This window comes from Musca domestica, unplaced genomic scaffold (assembly GCF_030504385.1).
Source record: "Musca domestica strain aabys unplaced genomic scaffold, Musca_domestica.polishedcontigs.V.1.1 19, whole genome shotgun sequence".
Lineage (NCBI taxonomy): Eukaryota > Metazoa > Arthropoda > Insecta > Diptera > Muscidae > Musca > Musca domestica.
This window is the reverse complement of record NW_026712245.1, coordinates 10,817,841-10,837,775: the sequence shown is the minus strand read 5'-3', so window position 1 is coordinate 10,837,775 and position 19,935 is coordinate 10,817,841. Positions and strand designations below refer to the sequence as shown.

Below are 19,935 nucleotides of genomic sequence, written 5' to 3'. Positions count from 1 at the left end.
GTCAGTTCTAGGTCATGTGCAAAAATGAATAATATCGGTCCACTCCATCAAGTCCTTCTGGTACCTCCCCCAAAAACGGTCAAATTTTTGAACAACCAAAACGTTTATAAAATCCGAAATAAGCATCTGCTTCTCTTTATATCTCACACATTCCATTATTTTCACTAACAAAAGATGTGTTGTGAAGATGGGATAAAACGGTTCACTTCTGCTGGTACCTCTCCCACAAAGGCTCAAAGGGTCAAAATACTTTTGTCTGTCATAATTTGCGAAGCAAGTCAGCGATTCTTTACAACTTGCTATATCTAAATATATCTGTCTGAGGGTAGACATCTGTCGGTAAAACCGACAGATACTCTTTAACTTGTTAAACTTTAATTGATTTTCAAAATATGATATAAAGTTTCAAGTAAATGACTATGATCTGACCAGGATAAATGACTTTCACAACACATATTAATATTTGTGATGCAAATCTCTGTTATCTACATCTCTTATGTCAAAGCCCCCAGAAAATGTTTGTGGCAGATAAGGTATATCTAAAAAACGCCGTCTATTGTATAAGTCGTTTATTATTATTTGCGAAGAACTTTTCGAAATGTGGCCAGGGTAAATACAATTTGATTTATTTCAAATATGTAAGTTAATAAAGCGAATTTTATATAAAAACCCATTGAAATCTTTAGAAATCCAGACACTCTTAGAAGTATTCTTTAGCATAAAGCATTAAACCTCAATTCTGAAAATGATGAAGATCTTTGTATTTTTCTTGATTGCTGCTGCTGGTCTGATTTATATCTCCTCGGCCGCTAACATTGGTAAGACGCAATCATTCGTACGATGTAAAATAAATTATTATTATAAATTATCCTCCACAGATATATGTCAATTGGAACATTCTGCTGATGGTTTTAATGGAACAGCTTGCTTGGCCTATTTCCCATGTTATTCCTACAATGTCGAGACTGATGAGTGTGTACAATTTATTTATGGAGGATGTGGTGGAAATGCAAATCGTTTCGATACCCTGGAAGAATGTACCGGAACTTGTAAAAGATGAAGTATTTAATATAAATTTCTATAAATAATATTTTTGGAATATTTGGTTATTAAATGGATAATAAATTATTAAAAAGGACTATGTCTATCCAATACTAAAAAAAAGAAGAAGTAAGCAAAGACGTGCGGAACGAACATGTGATACCATACAACACTATATGTTGGAAGCGTGATCCAATGGTCTTTTAAAATTCTAGACTTCTGGCATGTCCTTAACTTCATGCAAAATTCCATGTCGATTGGTGTTTAATTATGACCTGTAGAGCAGGAAATTCAGGAAGTTTTGAATATAATACCCCCCAAAAAAGTGTTGTAAGGTGAAAAATATATTGCAAAATGTACAATTCAATATTGTAAGAGAAATTGAAAAAATCTCATGCGATAAAAATATGACAAAAAAATATTAATTTTTTAATGGGCATAGTTTCTTAGATTTAATCCTTCATGGCAAAAGGCCAAAAACAACAGGTTTCTATTCTGAACCTATCCCCACCTCCATGCAAAATTTCGTAGCGATCGGGCCATAATTGCGACCTGTAGCGTGATTAAAAATTAACATGGGCGGATATACATAGGACGATAGATTCAGCTAGGCGAGATAGATCCACATTCCTATGTGCAGGACCAATATTTCTAGGTGTTACATAGTTTTTGGCCCAATCAAATCAATCAAACCTCCACCGATTACTATTTACTTCAATATTAAGTATGATTGGTAGATATTATTTTTATACCCTCAGCCATATGACTAGAGAGGGTATATATCATGTGATACAGCCAAAACGTCCCCCCATCAGTTTTAGTTTAGTCCAGGTCTCTTTGGACCAAATCCGATTCAGGACATTTGGAGTCGATCTAGCGATGTCCGTCCATCCGTCTGTCTGGCTCTCGAAGAGAGTATCCGATTTGGTCCAAACTTGGTACATCGTAACATTATTATCGAAATTAGTTCGAGTTCGTAGTTGGATAAGATCGGTTTACTCCTTCTGCTACCTCCCCCATATCAGTTTACAATTTTCAAAAAAATACTTTTCTGCACAGAAATTTAAAGGATAATCCGATTTTGCCCGAAATTCGCAAATCATAATATTTGCATCAGTGCTAGAGTAACTGTAGAAATGGACAATATCGATCCACTCCATCAAGTACCTCCCCCTAAAAGGGTCAACATTTTTAATAATTATAACTCTTAAAAAATGTGTTGTAAGATTCCGATTGCCCTCAAATTACAAACACCACTATATTTATATTAAACCAAGGTCTGGTGTGAAGATGAAATATATCGGTCCACTCCTTCTGGTACCTCCCCCACGAAGGGTAAACATTTTTTTATCCATGAAGCTCATCAAAAGCGAAATTATCATCCAATTCAATTCAGACTTGACACATCTCAATATTTTTATCAACACAAGATCTTTTATAAAGATCAGATCATTCCTAATTGTACATCTCCCGGTCAAAATTTTAAGTATCCAAGACGATTTTAAAATCCGAAATAAGCATACGGTTCCCTTCATATGTCACATAAACCATTATGGGATATATCGGTCCGCTCCTTCTAGTACCTCCCCCAGAAAGAGTCAACATTTTGAATATTCATGAAGCTCATAAAACGCGAAATTAACATCCGTTTCCATGGCACATCTCTATATTTTCATCAACACAAGATGTGCTATAAAGATGGTAGAGATCAGACCATTTCTTCTGTTATCTCCCCCACATAGGCTTCAAGATTTTGAAAAACTCAACGCTCAAAGAAGGCAAAATAAGTATCCAACTCTCTTAAAATTTCAGACACACACACAAACATTTTAGCTAATACAAAATCTGTTGTGAAGATGATATATATCTGCGAATCCCTTCTGGTACCTCCCCACAAATGGTCCCAATTTTCAATAAGTTTATCTCTCATAACTTGCGAACAAGTCAGTAATTCTTTACAGCTTGCTATATCTAAATATAGAATCCTGAGATGAATATGGAATTTATGTTTTAATATAAAATTGGATAGAATTTCCTATAATTTTGGCCATACCAATATTATTATCTGTATTAAAGAAAGTATGAAAATGGAATACTTCGGTCGACTATATCTTGTACCTCATGCACATTTTAACATTTTCTAAAAAGTATCCCATATCTCATATAAAGTGAAGGATGTATTCGATATAGTACAAAACTGGCACGTCGCAACATTTTTATCATATTTATTGAGATTCGATACGAAATGGCCGATATTGGTCCATTCCGCCGGAGCCTACTCCATAGAGGGTCAACAATTTGAATAATCATAATAGATGTCAAAATATATTTAAATAATCGAAAATTGGCTGAGGGTATACATCTGTCGGCTAATCTGACTGATACGTTTTAACTTGTTTTATAATAATTAGATATCTCCACGTGTGAGTCATTGTATCAAAAACTGTTTGGACTGATTAATATAATTAATTTGCTTTCCTCTTCTGAAAGACGGATATCTTGTTTTAATAGTTAACAAAACTCAGCGTTTCGTACATTAAATCTGGTATTTTTGGCATTGTGATTTGGAATGGCACGGTCATCTTTGCTAATAAATTGCCTTTTTTATTCATTTTGGAAATTAGTTTGTAAAAACAATATTCAGTTCTGATAATAAATATTTTCAATTATTGTAAAAACTTCATAAAGAATAACCTTCTTTAAAATTTTTCACCAAAAATGTCGATTTTTTTTTTCTTTAAAAAATATCATTAATTCGATTTGTGTTAACATTAATGATGGCAATAACACACATTTGTGCAGCGTTTTCATTTTGAAATTAATTGTTTGCCACAATTAAGGACAATATTGTCACCCAAGAGCACTTGTCACCCCTGAGCACTTCGACTGACACGGTCTGCAAAGTGTGTGACAAGCAGACAATTCCCTGACATTTTTGGGCTTTAAAAATATTCGATACGCTCTGTGATGACACTTTCATAAAGTCTATCACTGCTACCCATCATTAGCAGTGAAGTGGAACGGGTGAATGAAAACATTTATACGAGGCGTGTGTCAAAGTTCAGGCAAGTTTTATTTTTTTAAATACAATTTCGAAACCATTGTCCGAATTTTGCATCAATCTTCGTGTTTTCCAATTGTGAAGGGCCACGTGACTTGACACATTCTTCGAACTGTGCCCACTATTCGCAAGGCGTGTGTCTTTCTCGATGTGGTTATTTCAATTGTTACTATTTTCCGTTGTGCGATTAGACAATGACGACGGCGAGGCCTGAACAAGTGATTTTTAAACTTTCTACGGTTTTAGATTCTTGGATTCCCACAGTGGAGAGTAGAAATTATGTGTGTGTGTGTGCACAAAAAAAAAAAATAATCCTTAAAATTGATATCTGTCCATTTGGGAGGAAAAAAAAAGTTTGTCAAGTCACGTGGCTTTTAGTGGTTTAACACGGACTCAATGCCCATGCACGACTGCCTTGTCTCTCCGCCTCAACGTGAGCTGAGGTTACTCGTAATGGATTCTTTTGTACAACTGTCGTCGACATTTTAATGTTTGTCAATTTATCAATTTTCGCAACACATGTACGAGGTGTGGATGTCTGTTCGATATGTAAAATGTTTATGACTTCATTTTACATTTGGCCATGTTTGACTTTTAAATCATAGCAAAAACGGATTTTACAGATTAATGAATGAACCCCCAAAGATAAGAATGTGGGAAAGAACCCTTTTTTTCCTCCGCGAAAGTTGGCAAAGAGTTTGTGCAAATAATGGCAAATAGACTTGTATTTTAGTTGTTAGCGAATCGTTTTCGCACGCTCTAAGTCACATAAATAAATTATTGAAGTTTAACATTAAAAAATCGATTTATGTGAATGTCTCCCAAAAGAATATCTGTGAGGCAGTTAAGTTATTTTCTTTTTCTTTCAAATGGTCGCCACGATTCGCTATTGTACTCCTTCACCCCATACCAAGTTTAGTACTATTTAATATATTTCGCCAAATTTCAAATACGAGTACAGACACCAACAGTACCAAATTTACAAAAGCACGTTTATATGTTCAGATAGCACAGGAGCACACCGAATATGAGATTTCGAGCACTGCCTGTTCACCCAATACCAAACTTTACCATTTACAGTACTATTTAGTACCTTCCGTGCACTTGTAGTACACATTGTACCACAAACCTACTACGAGCTGGGATTTCAACACAAATTATCACAATTTCAGCTTCATCCGTTCACATTTAACCAAGCTGTTCCAAATTTAGTAGATTTCGTCCATAGAGAACTATACAGGGTGAGATAAACAAAACTGCAACAAAGTCAAACGTTATAATTTTTAAATTTTATTGAATGAAAGCAAAAAATGTCGGAAATAGAAATTTAAGAATAAGTATAGATTTTTACGAATTGGTGCCAAAGGTATGAATTATGACCTTCAAACGGCCAATGAAACCGTCACTCGCTACCCGATTGATGCTCTGCGGTATTTTGGCCGTTCCCGGCGAAGCGCTTTCTTGAGGTGATCGCCACTTTGGTATTCTCTAGTGCCAACCTTGCTTTCCAAAATGCTCCAGACATAATAGTCCAACGGATTGATATTCGGAGATTTTGTTGGCCATTGTGCGCTGGAAATGAAGCGAGGAACCTCATTTTGCAACCATTCTTGAGTGGTGCGTGTTGAGTGCGATGGTGCTGAGTCATGTTGGAATGTCCAAGGTCTGCGGCCAAAATATTTGGGTGCCCAAGGCTTTAATACACTCTCTACAACATTTTCGCGATAATATTCGGCATTTATTCTGATGCCACGGTCGATAAATACGAGCAGAGAGCGACCAGCGGCTGGCGCTTGAGTTCTGGTGGTCAATCGAAGGTGCATATTTTCATCTAAACTCTTTGGCAAGTAAACACGATAATTTTGTTGTTTACAAACTGCTGGACAACGAATGTTTTCTCATCGGAGAAAACCAAATTCGGCAGTTCACCACTTTCGGCCAAGCGTAGCAACTCTTTAGCTCTTTTGAGTCTATTTTCCTTCCGTTGTGGTGTAAGTTCATGCAATTTTTGGAATTTCAATGGCTTTACCCCGAGCTCATTTTTCAATATTTGCCGAATGGAATATTGCGATACATTTTTTTCAGCTCACGAGCCATTTTCGGCCACTGCGACGCGGGTTTCGATTAAGTCGCTTCTTTACTATTCGAACCATTTCTGCTGATGTTGCTGTTTTCTTCCGTCCACTTCCTTGATGTCAGGCTACGCTACTAGTTATAGTAACGAGCGATGGTACGAGACACAAAAGATTTATTCACATTTAATTGCTGGAGTGCTCTAACGATAGCCACTTGTGGTTTTCCAGCCAAATATAAAGAAATCACACTATCACGTTGGAGTTGCATCACGAACAACTTTTTTTCTGGAAAATTCTCACCAAAATGCTTTTGTACGGTTTATAACAATATAATGAGCTGTCACAGGAATAATTTTAACAGCTGTCGGACGAGTGGATTAGAAATGACATCAGTCTGAAGTTTGTTGCAGTTTTTTCATCTCACCCTGTAGTCTAAAACTGTAATTTCGAAGTGGCACGTCTTGGCCGTAGTCATTAGGCTGAGGATATAAAGATCGTTCCATTACAACGGTGTAACCTTTGTGTTCTCTTCTTATATCTCCCTTACACACTGAAGGTGACAACATATAAAATTTAAAATTCCGAACTCATTCCCATCGCTTAAATACAATGTACTATTTGGTACGTTTTTACTACTTTTCGCACTCTTAAACACGAATTTCCAAAAATCCCGTCTAATCTCACCTCTTAACACCTTTAGTGAATATAAGTTCATCAGCCTGACTATAACGTTTATAGAAACCTTTTAAGTTTGTGGTAACAAGGTCTGTCAAACATATATGACATCCTACGGTTGGCCATGATAATCCGGTGAGGAGAGTTTTTCCGATATGTTTTTGTAACCTCCACCATAGTATGGATGGTATATAAAATTTCACATTAGATTTGTAATACCTCTAAATATAAATTTTAGACCCTGCACAGTGTATACATATTCTTGATCATTAAAAGATTTTATGGCGATTTAGCGATACCCGTCAGTCTGTCTGTCTGCTGAAAACACTCAAGCCTTCGAAAGAAATGAAGTAGGTTGGTAAAATGTTACTCACATGTGCTTTAGGTCTGCAGAACTTTTGGTATTGAAAATGAGCCGTGTAGGTCCACGTTTTGGTATAGCCCCCATATAACTACTGACAGATTTAAGGTTTTTTTGGGTGGTATTGGAAATTTGTGTTCCCAATATGTAGAAAACATCCTGTTAATCTAGGTCTAAGTTTAGTCTTCATATAACTGTACCTCCAGATATTTGGTATTTTGCAAATCCAGATATTTGGTATTAGTGCCCCATACAACGGCACCTTCCAATATTTGGAGTTTTAATGATTTAGATTTAACAACAGAATTATTTCAAACTTGGTATTTGGGCACCACGTGTCCGTATAGTCCCATAAAACTGTTACAAGAAAATTTCGAAGTTTTTAAAATTATAGCATAATTTTTCAACGGACTTCTTTTAAGTTTTGCAAGTTTCTGCTGTATAGTGGAGGGTATGCAATAAAAAAAAAATTAATAGCAGAAATATTCCTTTAGCTTGAAATCAAGTTGATGAATATAAATGCATAGAATTTTCTCTTAAATAGTATCAAAAGTGTCTTATTGAGTAGTTACGTTGATATTGTATAAATGAAATATTGATTTCCCTAACTATTTTTCCCCAACACCCTCATCTAAAATTTCTTTGAGGACAAAACAAAATATTTATTTGGTCTTTATCTAAACACAAATCACACAACAATTACAAAATCGTGTCCATTCTCCAAAGAAACAGTAGCAATTTTAAAGGACATTTTATGTTTTCACGACACGACATTGTTTATAGCAAATGGCATAGTGTCCCAAATTTTCCTGTTGAGACACCAGATTGGAAGTGGGGGCATATCAGGACATCAACATCAACAAAGCTGTCATAACGACCTTTTATGTTCTGCACTTTTGTGATGCGTTGTCATCACATCAAAATCAAACATCAGCAACGCCATCCATCTCTGCTGCTCACCGTCAGCGATGTTCCTCGAACTCACGGGATGAACACAGTTGGACAGCATTTAAGATTAAGTAGGAGGTGGTGGTGTTGGAGGAGGAGTAGTAGTAGACTACCGACCGACCAAGTAAGATATCCTGAGTGTGTGTGTCTGTGTGCTCCTGAGTGTAAATGCAATTAAAACCTCTCCACAGGTGTTCTTTGTATTAACGAACTTAAATGTGTCACTTGCAGGGTTTCCGCAAACAGGATACTTTGCCTTTTACAATTACAATATTCGATGTCAATGCCGCTGCTGTGGCATCCCAAAAAGGAATCGGCTTCATCGCAATATGCTTTTGAAAGAAAACTGTGGGCTTCTAATGGAGATGAAAAACATTGAAACATAATTATCACTTTTGATAATTCATGATTTGGGGGGGAAGGGGACACAAAGAAACAAATTTTCAATTTTCTTTTAATTTTATAGTCATTGTCTGCAGTATGGTGAGGGTGCTGGTGGGGTTTACTGTCACAAACACACACACACACACCCAATATATCACGGAATGCAGGTTGTCATATAATTTTCCATAATATCTGATGTTTGACTGGCATCACCACTTCCATGTGTTTGGTAATTTGGTTCGACCATTGTTTCCTTGTTTTGCAGATGACTTTCAGTTATTCTGCACCTCCTTCGCACCGGGTAGGTTGACGAAGTAGCATTTTGCGATGATATATTAAAAACATATGCCTTTTGCAAATTAAAGGGTAAAATGTTAATAACCCCAACGAAAGAGGTGTGAATTTTTTGATAAATTCAATCCATATTGGCCTGTCATCAGTGGGAAACAACCCTTATAGTTTTGTCAGGGTAGATAACATCTGATAATCACTCATTTCCAGCGAACAATTCTGCCAACAAGTCGCAACATAACTCAATTTTCTATTGAATTCTACGGGCATTTTATCTTTGACGAAATGGATGAATGGTCGGATGGACAGAGAATGGTAGGGGAATAAACATGCCATAATATAATATGTGTGTGTTGGTAGTTACATGTGTAAGTACATTACATGGGTGTATCCTGACAACAAAAACAAACATGAACAGTGGTTATGATAAGAAAAAGTGGAAAGTATTTATATTTTTTTTTTTAATTTATGGGCCAAGTAAGAGAGAGAGAGAGCCAATAAAGTCCATATTCAATATTAACCTAAAATTGAATCAATAAAAAAGAGCTAAATAAAAAGCTAGAATCTTGAAATGTTGCACGAGGGTCAGTATGAATGCGTAACTGTGTGATAAGGCTGGGTTTTTAGAAATTTGTACTAAAATATTACTAAAATGTACTAATAATGTAATATTTTGTATTGTATTAAACTTGGAATGAGAGTCATTAATTGAATGCTAGATAGATGTACCAAAGGGTTTTGGGAAATTCCCTAAGAAAAGACTAAGAAAAGTTCTTAAATGGTACCATGTGTACGGATAGAACTAAAAACTTGAAATTTGGTATTAGAACCAAAGTTGAAAAGTAAGTTTGATATATGAAAATGGTTTTGGAAATGTGTACTAAAAGTACTAAATTTGGAGGGTGAACGACTGAAACTGGAATTTTGAAATTTTGTAATGGGGTCCCTATTTGTGGTAGGTTTCTGACAAAGAGATGGTTTTGGAAATTCGTACTACAAGTGCCCGAAGCTTTGTAAATAGTACTAATTTTTGGTATAATTTGGTATTTGGTGAACAGATTGAAATTATATATTAGGGTCTCTGTTCGTGACTGAGTAGACTTATGGAGGAGGTTTCGGACATATGTACTATAATTGTACTAAAAGCACTGGATGGTACTATGTTTGGTATTGGGTGTAAAAAAAAATTTGAAATTTGATATTAAAATTACTGATGGTATCTGTGTTGGGGTTTGCGTTGGTTTGGAAATGCATCCTATGTTAGTACGAAAAGTACTAAATCTGGTGTTAGATGAAGGGATATGGCTGGAATTCTCTAATTTGGTATTGAGGTCTCCGTTAGTATCTGGGAATGAGATATGGAGGTAGTTTTGGAAATGTGTACTATATCTGAACGAAAAGTACTAAATTTGAAATTGGGTGAACGAATGGAGCAGAAATCCTGAAATTAGATATACATGTCCCTCTTGGTGTCTGTGGTTAATACAGGGTGAGATAAAAAAAACTGCAACAAAGTCAAACGACATAATTTTTACATTTTTTTTAATTTTATTGAATGAAAGCAACAAATGTCGGAAATAGCATAAAATTTTAGAATAAGCTTAGATTTTTTCGAATTGGTCACCTTTGGCACGAATTGTGGCTTTGAAACGGCCAATGAAACCGTCAGACGCTGCCCGAATGTTGCTCTGCGGTATTATGGCCCATTTCCGGCAAAGCACTTGCTTGTTTGTTTACAAACTGCTGGACAACGAATGTTTCCTCATCGGAGAAAACCACTTTCGGTCCAGCGAAGCAACTCTTTAGCTCTTTTGAGTCTATTTTCTTTCTGTTGCGGTATAAGGTCTTGTACTTTTTGGAATTTCTATGGCTTTACCCAGAGTTCATTTTTCAATATTTGCCTAATAGAATATTGTTCGATCGATATGTTCAGCTCACGAGTCATTTTTCGGCCACTGCTTTCGATCAAGTCGCTTCATTACTTTTCGAACCATTTCTGCTGATGTTGCTGTTTTCTTCCGTCCACTTCCTTGACGTCGGGCTATGCTACTAGTATCACGGTAACGAACGATGGTACGAGACACAAAAGATTTATTCACATATAAATGCTGGAGTGCTTTAACGATAGCCACTTGTGGTTTTCCAACCAAATATAAAGAAGTCACACTATCACGCTTGAATTCCAGCACGAATAATTTTTTTTTTTTTTGTGGAAAATTCCCACCAAAATGCTTTTGTATGCTTGAAAACAATATAATGAGCCACTGTAATTATTTTAACAGCTGTCCGACGAGTGGCTTAGAAATGACAGCACTCTGAAGTTGGTTGCAGTTTTTTCATCTCACCCTGTATATGGAGGTAGTTTTGGAAATGTGTACTATAATTGTTCGAAAACACTAAATGGTACAAAGTTCGGATGACTGTTAGGATCTAGAATGGTGAGATGTAGAATGTTATGGATATGCTTAAAAATGCTGCTAAAACTGATATTGGGTAAAGAAATAGAACCGAAATTCCGATTTTTGATATTGAGGTCACTGTTGGTTTCTAGAGATTCCGTATGGAGACATTAAAATAGTTTTGGACAGAAAAATTGGATGTGGGTTCATTGTGCAATGGTTTTACTAATATCCTCCTCGATAAACTTCAAAGTACATGACAACTCCCGAAGAGAGTTTGTTTAATCTTGTTATGTTGGATTGCATATTATTCACAAAACTCACAATCCAAGAAGATATATTGGTTGGAGTCGCATATTTCCTGCTCACAATACGACGTTATTGTCAAAATTTCCTGGCAAAAGATATATATTTTTCAGGATTTTAAGGATTTAATGTCCTAAAATCATGGCATTTGTAAAAATATTTTAACGGAAAAAATCACAATTTTTCAATACCTATTTTCTTATGTTTATTTAATTATCATTTTCATCCCGGAGATTCCACAGTGCACACCATTTGATATTGTCATCGATGGCACAAGTTGTAATAAATGTGTCTGTAAATGCCCAAAACACCCGTGACATTGTCAAAATAATGTATAATTTTCATAAATTCTTAACTTTGCACAACCATCCCCCTTCGAACATTTGGTTGTGTGCGACCGTGTGTGTGTGCGTTTGAGTGTACTCTCAATTGAGGGATAATATTTCGCCAAACAAAGAACAGACATCCTTATTAGGATTTTTCCTATTTTCAATTGAACGTTCTACCAAAAGAAAAAAAGGTTAATTTCATGATTTCTGATTTGTGTGTGAGTTTGTAATGTTATTATTATTGTTGTTGTTGTTTGAAATTACTTTTTTCCGATTTTCACCTTAGCACGAGTTTTATGCCACCACCATTGCCACTTTGCCATAGCCAAACATAGCGGACTATAGCCCGTGCAACATGGCATTTGGAGGAAACAGTGGCAAGGAAGAACAAAAAAAAAAGAGTACATCATGTCAGCGACTTCCGACAGATGTTAACCAGAAGCTGTTCGGGAAAATTGCTATGCGTTTGTTTTTATGCAAAAGACAGGGAGTTCTGGCATTCCGTAGAGTTGCGCCCATCGCCAACGCCCCATGCAAAATGATTGTCTTGTCTTTCGCTTTGGCAGGCAATTGAAAAACGGAAAGAAAATTACTATGACTGCTGTTCGAAGTGGTGGTAATGGAAAACGAATTTGTCGTCATCGTCATATTTCGCGTTTTTTCCACCTTGTGCTATCAATTGTCTGCCGGGTTCGAGAGGTGTGATAATTCATGGCAGATGACATTGCGACGTTTGTCTTTCGCAGCAGACGTTGCACCTCTTCTTTTGAAAGTTTTTTTTTTTCCAAGAGTGGCAAAGTAACGAGATTTGGATAGCATTTAAATATCGATAACATTGAGAGCGCGTGCTATGCGTGACATTGTCATTTGAGATGGGCGGCATGTGCTCAGAAAAGGGACAAGATGTAGAAAAAGAGAATAAAGTTTGAAACAATTTCAAGTTCAGCCAATGTTGCATAAATCATAAATATGCGTTCCATTTGAGAGAAGAATTTTTAAAATTGAATGCTTAAAGTAATTCTTAATTTTATATTAGGCACTGTTGCGACATGTTAAACAGAGTTATAAGTTAAATTTTTAGCTTTGAAAAAAGCCCAGAGCAATTGAAGATTTAAATGTCCAATGTGTCAGAGGCAGATTTACAAACCTACAAAGAAATCGGTGGACCCAATTAATATTTCTGTCTCTGATAAATTTCGTTATAATTGTTTTAAAGCATAGAAAATCATGGGTCGAAAACTCTCAAATTGTAGAAATGGTTCGAAAAGTAAAGAAGCGACTTGATCGAAATACGCGTCGCAGTGGCCGAAAAATGGCTCATGAGCTGAACATATCGCAATATTCCATTCGTCATATATTGAAAAAAAGAGCTCGGAGTAAAGCCATTGAAATTCCAAAAAGTGCAAGAACTTACAACGCAACAGAAAGGACGTAGACTTAGAAGAGCTAAAGAGTTGCTTTGCTTGGCCAAATTTTGGTTCCTCCGATGAGAAAACATTCGTTGTCCAGCAGTTTGTAAACAAACAAAATGATCGTGTTTACTTGCCAAAGAGGTCAGCAGAATATGTGCACCTTCAGTTGACCAAAACTCAATCGCCGGCCATGGTGATGGTGTAGGCCTCCATAACAGCCGATGGTCGCTCTCCGATTGTATTAATCTACCGTGCCGAGTATTATCGCGAAAATGTCCTGGAGGGGGTATTAAAGCCTTGGGCACCCAAACATTTGGACTATTGTGTCTGGAGTATTTTGGAAAGCAAGGTTGGCACAAAAAATACCAAAGTGTCGATCACCTCAAGCAAGCGCTTCTACGGGAATAAACCAAAATACCGCAGAGCAACATTCTGGCAGCATTTGGCGGTTTAATTGGCCATTTGAAGGCCATAATTCGTGCCAAAGGTGACCAATTCGAAAAGATCTAAACTTATTCTAAAATTTGATGCTATTTCCGACATTTTTTCCTTTTATTCAATTAAATAAAAAAAAAAATAAAAATTATGGTGTTTGACTATGTTGCAGTTTTTTATCTCACCCTGTATATATCGAATAAATTCAATTGGAGAGCTGAAATTGTTTGTGAGCAGTCAAATCGATATCGTTCCATTCGTCGTATAATCTCCATTTAATACAACCCACGATTTGAAGAGTTTTAGAATATTCCAATATACAGCCAGGTTATGATACAGCCTCCAGGGATGGATAACTAAAAGGGTGAAGTATAAATTCAAGAAATACGCAGTATTGTTTCACGACATATTATAGCTCTTATATATTTTTATTTCCCCTGATTATCTAAATTTTAAGGATCTCGAGTTATTTCTTTCAATTAATCATTCATTTACCGATTTCAGGTTTTGTGAAGGTCTCCCAGAGGAGATTTAGATTTTGTTCATTATTCATAGGCTAATAATAATTGTTGTCACATACAATTCATCCACATATTTTTAATGTCGTTTTATTCCACATTTTTTGAGGATAAGAGATTAAATACATTCTTGATTCAATTTTTTATAATAAATATTTTTTTATAATAAATAAAAATTTCATTGAAGATATACACACTTTTTTGTCACAAAATTCGTTTAACCCACATTAACCGTTATTGTTTCAGATTGTTCCCACGCCCTCAAATTCATTCCACTTGGTTGCAATTATAGCCGATTACAACTCCATTTCCACTTGGCAATTGTCTGTTAATTTTTGTGCATAAATACAATCATCAACATCATCGCTACCACAACAATGAAGCCCCCTCCACTCTTCTCTTCTTGAATGGTAACAGGCAGCAACAGAAGCGGCAACAACCTGTAAAAATAGCCAAAGGCATAGCAACACTTTTTGCTGGTGGAGTAGCCGCAGCAGTGTTTTTTGTGAGCAAAATGCAAATAATTGAGATCAACAATGGGAAGAGGCAGACACGACAATGCAGCAGAGGGAGGAGGAACATATATTCATGTCGGACAAACCAGCCAAACTCAAATACTCGCCAAGTAAGAAATCTGAGTTGATGGGACACTGCCTGGAGTTCGGGGTGTAGAAATCTTACAATAAATGCCCAGCAAACATTGAAGCTGCGGTGGCTCAATGTTTACACGTTTTTCGTAATGCAACTTTGTTTTGCAAGCAGTTGATGGTGGCATAACAAATCGGTGTATAACAGCACAAGGCATGTGAATTGGGACGGAGAGGGTAATTTAACATTTTAAATCGATTGATACTAAACTTCCTGAATTAAAAAGAATATTACACAAAAAGTATTCTGATTACAAATAGAGAATTATTTGCAAGTAGGTTACCAGATATCAGTGCAAGATTCCCTTGAAATCTTAATTCCCTAAAAACCCTTGAGTACAACAAATGGCAATATTATTTCATAGGAAGATCAAGTATGATTTGTAGAAACCAGTTAAAAAGCAGTAGGTTCTGCCGGGCCGAATTTTATATATCCTCCACCATTTGGAACGTAGTTGGAAATTAAAAAAAAAAAATAAAATCCTTAAAAAATTCTATTAAAATTTTAAAAATACTGAATATAGCCGTTATATTGAGGTCTATACGATGTGGACCTACATAGGCATTGTTTGTCATAAGCCATTACCATATTCAAATTCGAAGCATGAAATAAACGGTAAATAATGTAGCTAAAATCATCAAAATATCGTATATAGGGAGGTACCGTTAAACCGAAGCTGTGCGAAGACCTGGACCAGCATAGACAATTTTCTGTCATAGGATGTGGCATCCATTACGAACTTCAAATACGACATCTCAATCAACTTCGGTGGGTATTATACCTAAACTCGTTAAAATACCGAATATACCGAATAAAAATATAGGTGCTGATATATAGGGCCTATAAGAAGACCTGAATAGACAATTTTCTGTCACAGACTGTAGTTCCCATTATGAACTCTAAATACGTAATTTGAAACAACTCCGGTAAATAATGACGCTAAAATCATCAAAATACCGAATATTGGGAGGTACTGTTATATGGGGGCAATACGAAGACTTGGACCTGCACAGACAATTTTCTGTCATAGGTTTTAGTATCCATTACGAACTTCATATATCAAATTTGAAACAATTCCGGTGAATAATGTCGCTAAAATCATGAAAAGACCGAATATTGGGGCTATACGAAGACGTGGACCTGCACAGACAATTTTCTGTCATAGACTGTAGTATCAATTACGAACTTCAAATACCAAATTTGAAACAATTGTGGTGAATAATATCGCTAAAATCATTATAATACCGAATATCGGGAGGTACTGTTATATGGGGGCTATATGGACCTACATGGCCCATTTACGAACTTAACCTGCCTACTGAAAAAAATAACATGTGTGCAAAATTTTAGCCTACTATCTCAATTCGTTCGAAAGATACCGTGATTACAACAAACAGACGGACAGACAGACAGACTTCGCTAAATCGACTTAGAATTTTACGCTGATCAAGAATATATATACTTTGTTGGGTCTGACATAAGTATTTCGAGGAGTTACAAGCGGAATGACAAAGTTAATATACCCTCCATAGTATGGTGGAGGGTATAAAAATATAAATTACCCATTTTTTAGGTGTTGCCGCTTTTAGAGAAATTGAGCCACTTTCAACTCATGCGTGTAGCACAATTCACGTATTTCAATTCACAGATTCAAATACGACGTTCTTCACTTGCGAAAGGGATATGACTTTAGTGGATGAATGATGATGACTATAGCTGTAGGCGCATTTAATTAAATGTCAGCGTGTGCGATGCAGCACAACTCCATACTGAATGCACAACGACGGCACATATATGGATACAGAGGACTCGAAAGCGAGAAGCTACATTAAGAGTAACAATTCGTAAACATGCATAATGTTATGGCCGCAAATGGGTTGCATGGGCTTACACCATGTATCAACAAATTGAATACAACAACAATAAAAACAACATCAGCCACAGTAGCCGAGTGTCAGGGGCCACAATACCGACAGCAATAATAAGGGTCATTTCACGGTAGCCACAAATGAAGAGGAGTTGGGCAGGATCGTTGCGTGTGTACGTGCGGGGGTATGTGTTCAAATAATATTCACTGATTATGACTGGAATTGAGCATCCATTATTCTATCCTGCATTCATCCATCAACCCATCCATTCAGCCACTCAGCCATCCCAACGAACAATTCAATTGATTACTTTAGGCTGTTTGTTAAAGTGCGGGCGTCCGACCAACCGACCGACCGACCTGCTTGCTGATGATTTTTGTTGGATTTTATAAAATATTAATGTAATTATAAAATACAACAACAACAACAGCAGCAGCGGAGAGGAACAACAATAAAATGGAAATGGTGGTATTGTACAACGCTCAACCACAAACACCGGTGTTCGTTCTGCAATCTCGCCGAGGTTGATGACGATGTCGTTGGCGATAACGACGTTGATGCGAACGGTGATGATGATGGCGAAATAAAATGCCCCGAAGGTCGATAATAACAACAGAATTTCATTTTCACATTCCGATTATTTGTTGAAGATAATACAAACCTCACTTATTTCGTTGTCCGTGGGTGTGTGCGTGTGTGTGTGCGGAAAAGCGAAAGAAAAGGCTAATTAAAATTAAATTTTTAAACGACGAGGGTGGTTACATCTTTTCGCTTTGCTTAAATTTGTTCGATTTCGTGTTAAAGTTAAATGGATGAGACCCCTGCGCACGGGCGAATTGAATGAGGAATTGCATGAAAGGTTATAGCTATGCTCCGCAGATAGGAGTATTATATCTAGGTCTGGAAAATATATACAGGGTTGCCCATATTCGACGGACCCATGACCCATGACTTTGGGCCCATTCCAATCGACGAGGCTTGTCCGCAGGCAATATTCTTTGCGTCAATTGAATTTTGTACGGGAACAAATGCAAATCAATGCAAATAATCCGTTGTAAAGTGGACCGAGCCATGCCCAACTGCTGAGAACGGCGTTTTTGGAATGTTCTTGGGGATGGTCGTCTAAAATTCGGTAATGCGATCCAGACTTTACATTAACCTGTCTGGCTTACAGGAATTCAGAATTTCGAGAAGTAAGGTAATCAAATAAAGAGGTGGATACGATGTGGGCCTGAATTTTTATAATATTTTTATGTGGTAAAACTTTAGCTCAGAAAAATATTGGAGAACAGATAATGTGATTTTACACCTTTAAAGAGAACCAAAAAAACCCTATTAATTCCCTATCTAAAAATGAGCAGTGAAATCACTGACGACCGAAGCTATAATCTTGAAATATTGCACGAAAGCAAGTCTTGGTTCGTAGGCGTGGAACAAGGCTGCGTTTTTTTTTGTAAATTAGTGAAAAAAGGGTACAAAAGGGTAAAGGATAAGTACTAAAAAGTACTAAATATTGAATGTTTTATATTGGGAAAGCAGAATGAGCTAAAATTCTGAGATTTGGAATGAGAGTATCTAGAATAGGTATACCAAAGGATTTTTAACTTAATTCGAACTTTAAGGTTACGAGAAGCTCCAATTTTGTACTAAAGTTCTAAAATGGTACCATTTGGTATTAAGAACGGATAGAGCTAACAACTTGACATTTAGCATGAGAATAAAGGTTGTAAGTTTGGTTTTGGAAATGTGAACTAAGTGTGCGAACTGTACTAAATGGTACTAACTTTGGAACAGTTTGGTTCAGGGTGAAACTAGAATTTTGAAATTTTGTTTTGGGGTCCCTTTTAGGGGTTAATTTGTGATAAAGATGTGATTTTGGAAATGGGTACTAAAAGTGCACGAAAGTGCACGAAGTACTAAATAGTACTATATTTGGTACAATTTGGTATTGGGTGAACAGATAATGCTTGAAATCTGAAATTTGGTATTAAGGTCGCTGCTTATGTAGGTGGTTGTACGAAAATTACTAAACTAAAATAGAGCTGGAATCCCAAATTCTGATAGTGATGTCTCTATTGGTATCTATGATTGAGACAAAAAGTACTAAATGGTACTAAATTTTGTATTGGGTGAAGGGGTATGGCTGGAAAATAGGCTGGAGAAATAAAGCTGAAATCCCGAAAGTTGATATGGATGCCGCTGTTGGGGTCTGTGGTTGAGATTTGGAAAGTATGAAAAATTTCAGGTTCATCAAAAAATTATACATAAATGGTAAAATGCGTAGGGTAAATATCTGTCGACTGACAGTTCTTAACCTGACTTATGAAGAACTTCGTAATTTATCGAAAATTCTGTATCAAGGATGTATATAATAAACCTCCTATAGGACGGTAACTCTCGATTATGGATATTTTGAACTTTTCACTCACAGTTTTTAAGGTCATTGGCCAATGCATTTTGCCATATCAGGATATCACTTGATAGATCAATAATGTCAGTGTTATTCAACCTTTACATTTTAAGGTTTCAGAATATGCAAAGAAGAAGATATAAGTTCACTATTTCGTACAGCCCTCCAATAATAGTGGGTCCTAATTTTTGTTAAGTATTCAGATACAATTTCTAATCATATTGTTGGTTGTTGAGTTCAGATTGTATGAGGTTATATTTCAAAGTTGCCCTACAAAATGTTTATACCCTCCACCATACTATGGAGGGTATGTTAACTTTGTCATTCCGTTTCTAACTCCTCGAAATACTCATGTCAGACCCAACAAAGTATATATATTCTTGATCAGCGTAAAATTCTAAGTCCAATTAGGTATTTCCGTCTGTATGTCTGTTGTAATCACGCTATCTTTCGAACGAATTGAGATAGAAGGCTAAAGTTTTGCACACATGTTTAATTTTCCAGGCAGTTTGAGTTCGTAAATGGGCCATATAGGTCCACGTTTTCATATAGCCCCCATATAACCTATATTCTGTATTTTGATGGTTTTAGCGTCATTATTCACCGGAATTGTTTCAAATTACGTATTTAGAGCTCAGTCTGTGACAGAAAATTATCTAGGCTGGTCCAGGTCTTCGTATAGACCCCATATATCAGCACCTCCCTATATTCGGTATTTTGACGAGTTTAGGTACAATACCCATCAAAATTGTTTGAGATTTGGTATTTGAAGTT

General features: G+C 36.3%; 1 protein-coding gene across 1 annotated transcript; it reads left to right on the top strand.

The window, feature by feature from the left end:
• Positions 1-675: 675 nt before the first annotated feature.
• LOC131801998 (kunitz-type serine protease inhibitor 2-like) lies at positions 676-1,111 on the top strand. The gene is made up of 2 exons (XM_059121283.1): positions 676-818; positions 879-1,111. The coding sequence occupies exons 1-2, from the start codon at positions 746-748 to the stop codon at positions 1,058-1,060; spliced, it is 255 nt and encodes an 84-aa protein (XP_058977266.1). The 5' UTR covers positions 676-745; the 3' UTR covers positions 1,061-1,111.
• The last annotated feature ends 18,824 nt before the right edge of the window (positions 1,112-19,935 follow it).

Coding starts and splice junctions, on each gene's coding strand:
- LOC131801998 (XM_059121283.1), top strand. CDS start 746: ATGATGAAGATCTTTGTATTTTTCTTGATTGCTGCTGCTGGTCTGATT. Junction 819..878: donor CTCCTCGGCCGCTAACATTG/GTAAGACGCAAT, acceptor TATCCTCCACAG/ATATATGTCAATTGGAACAT.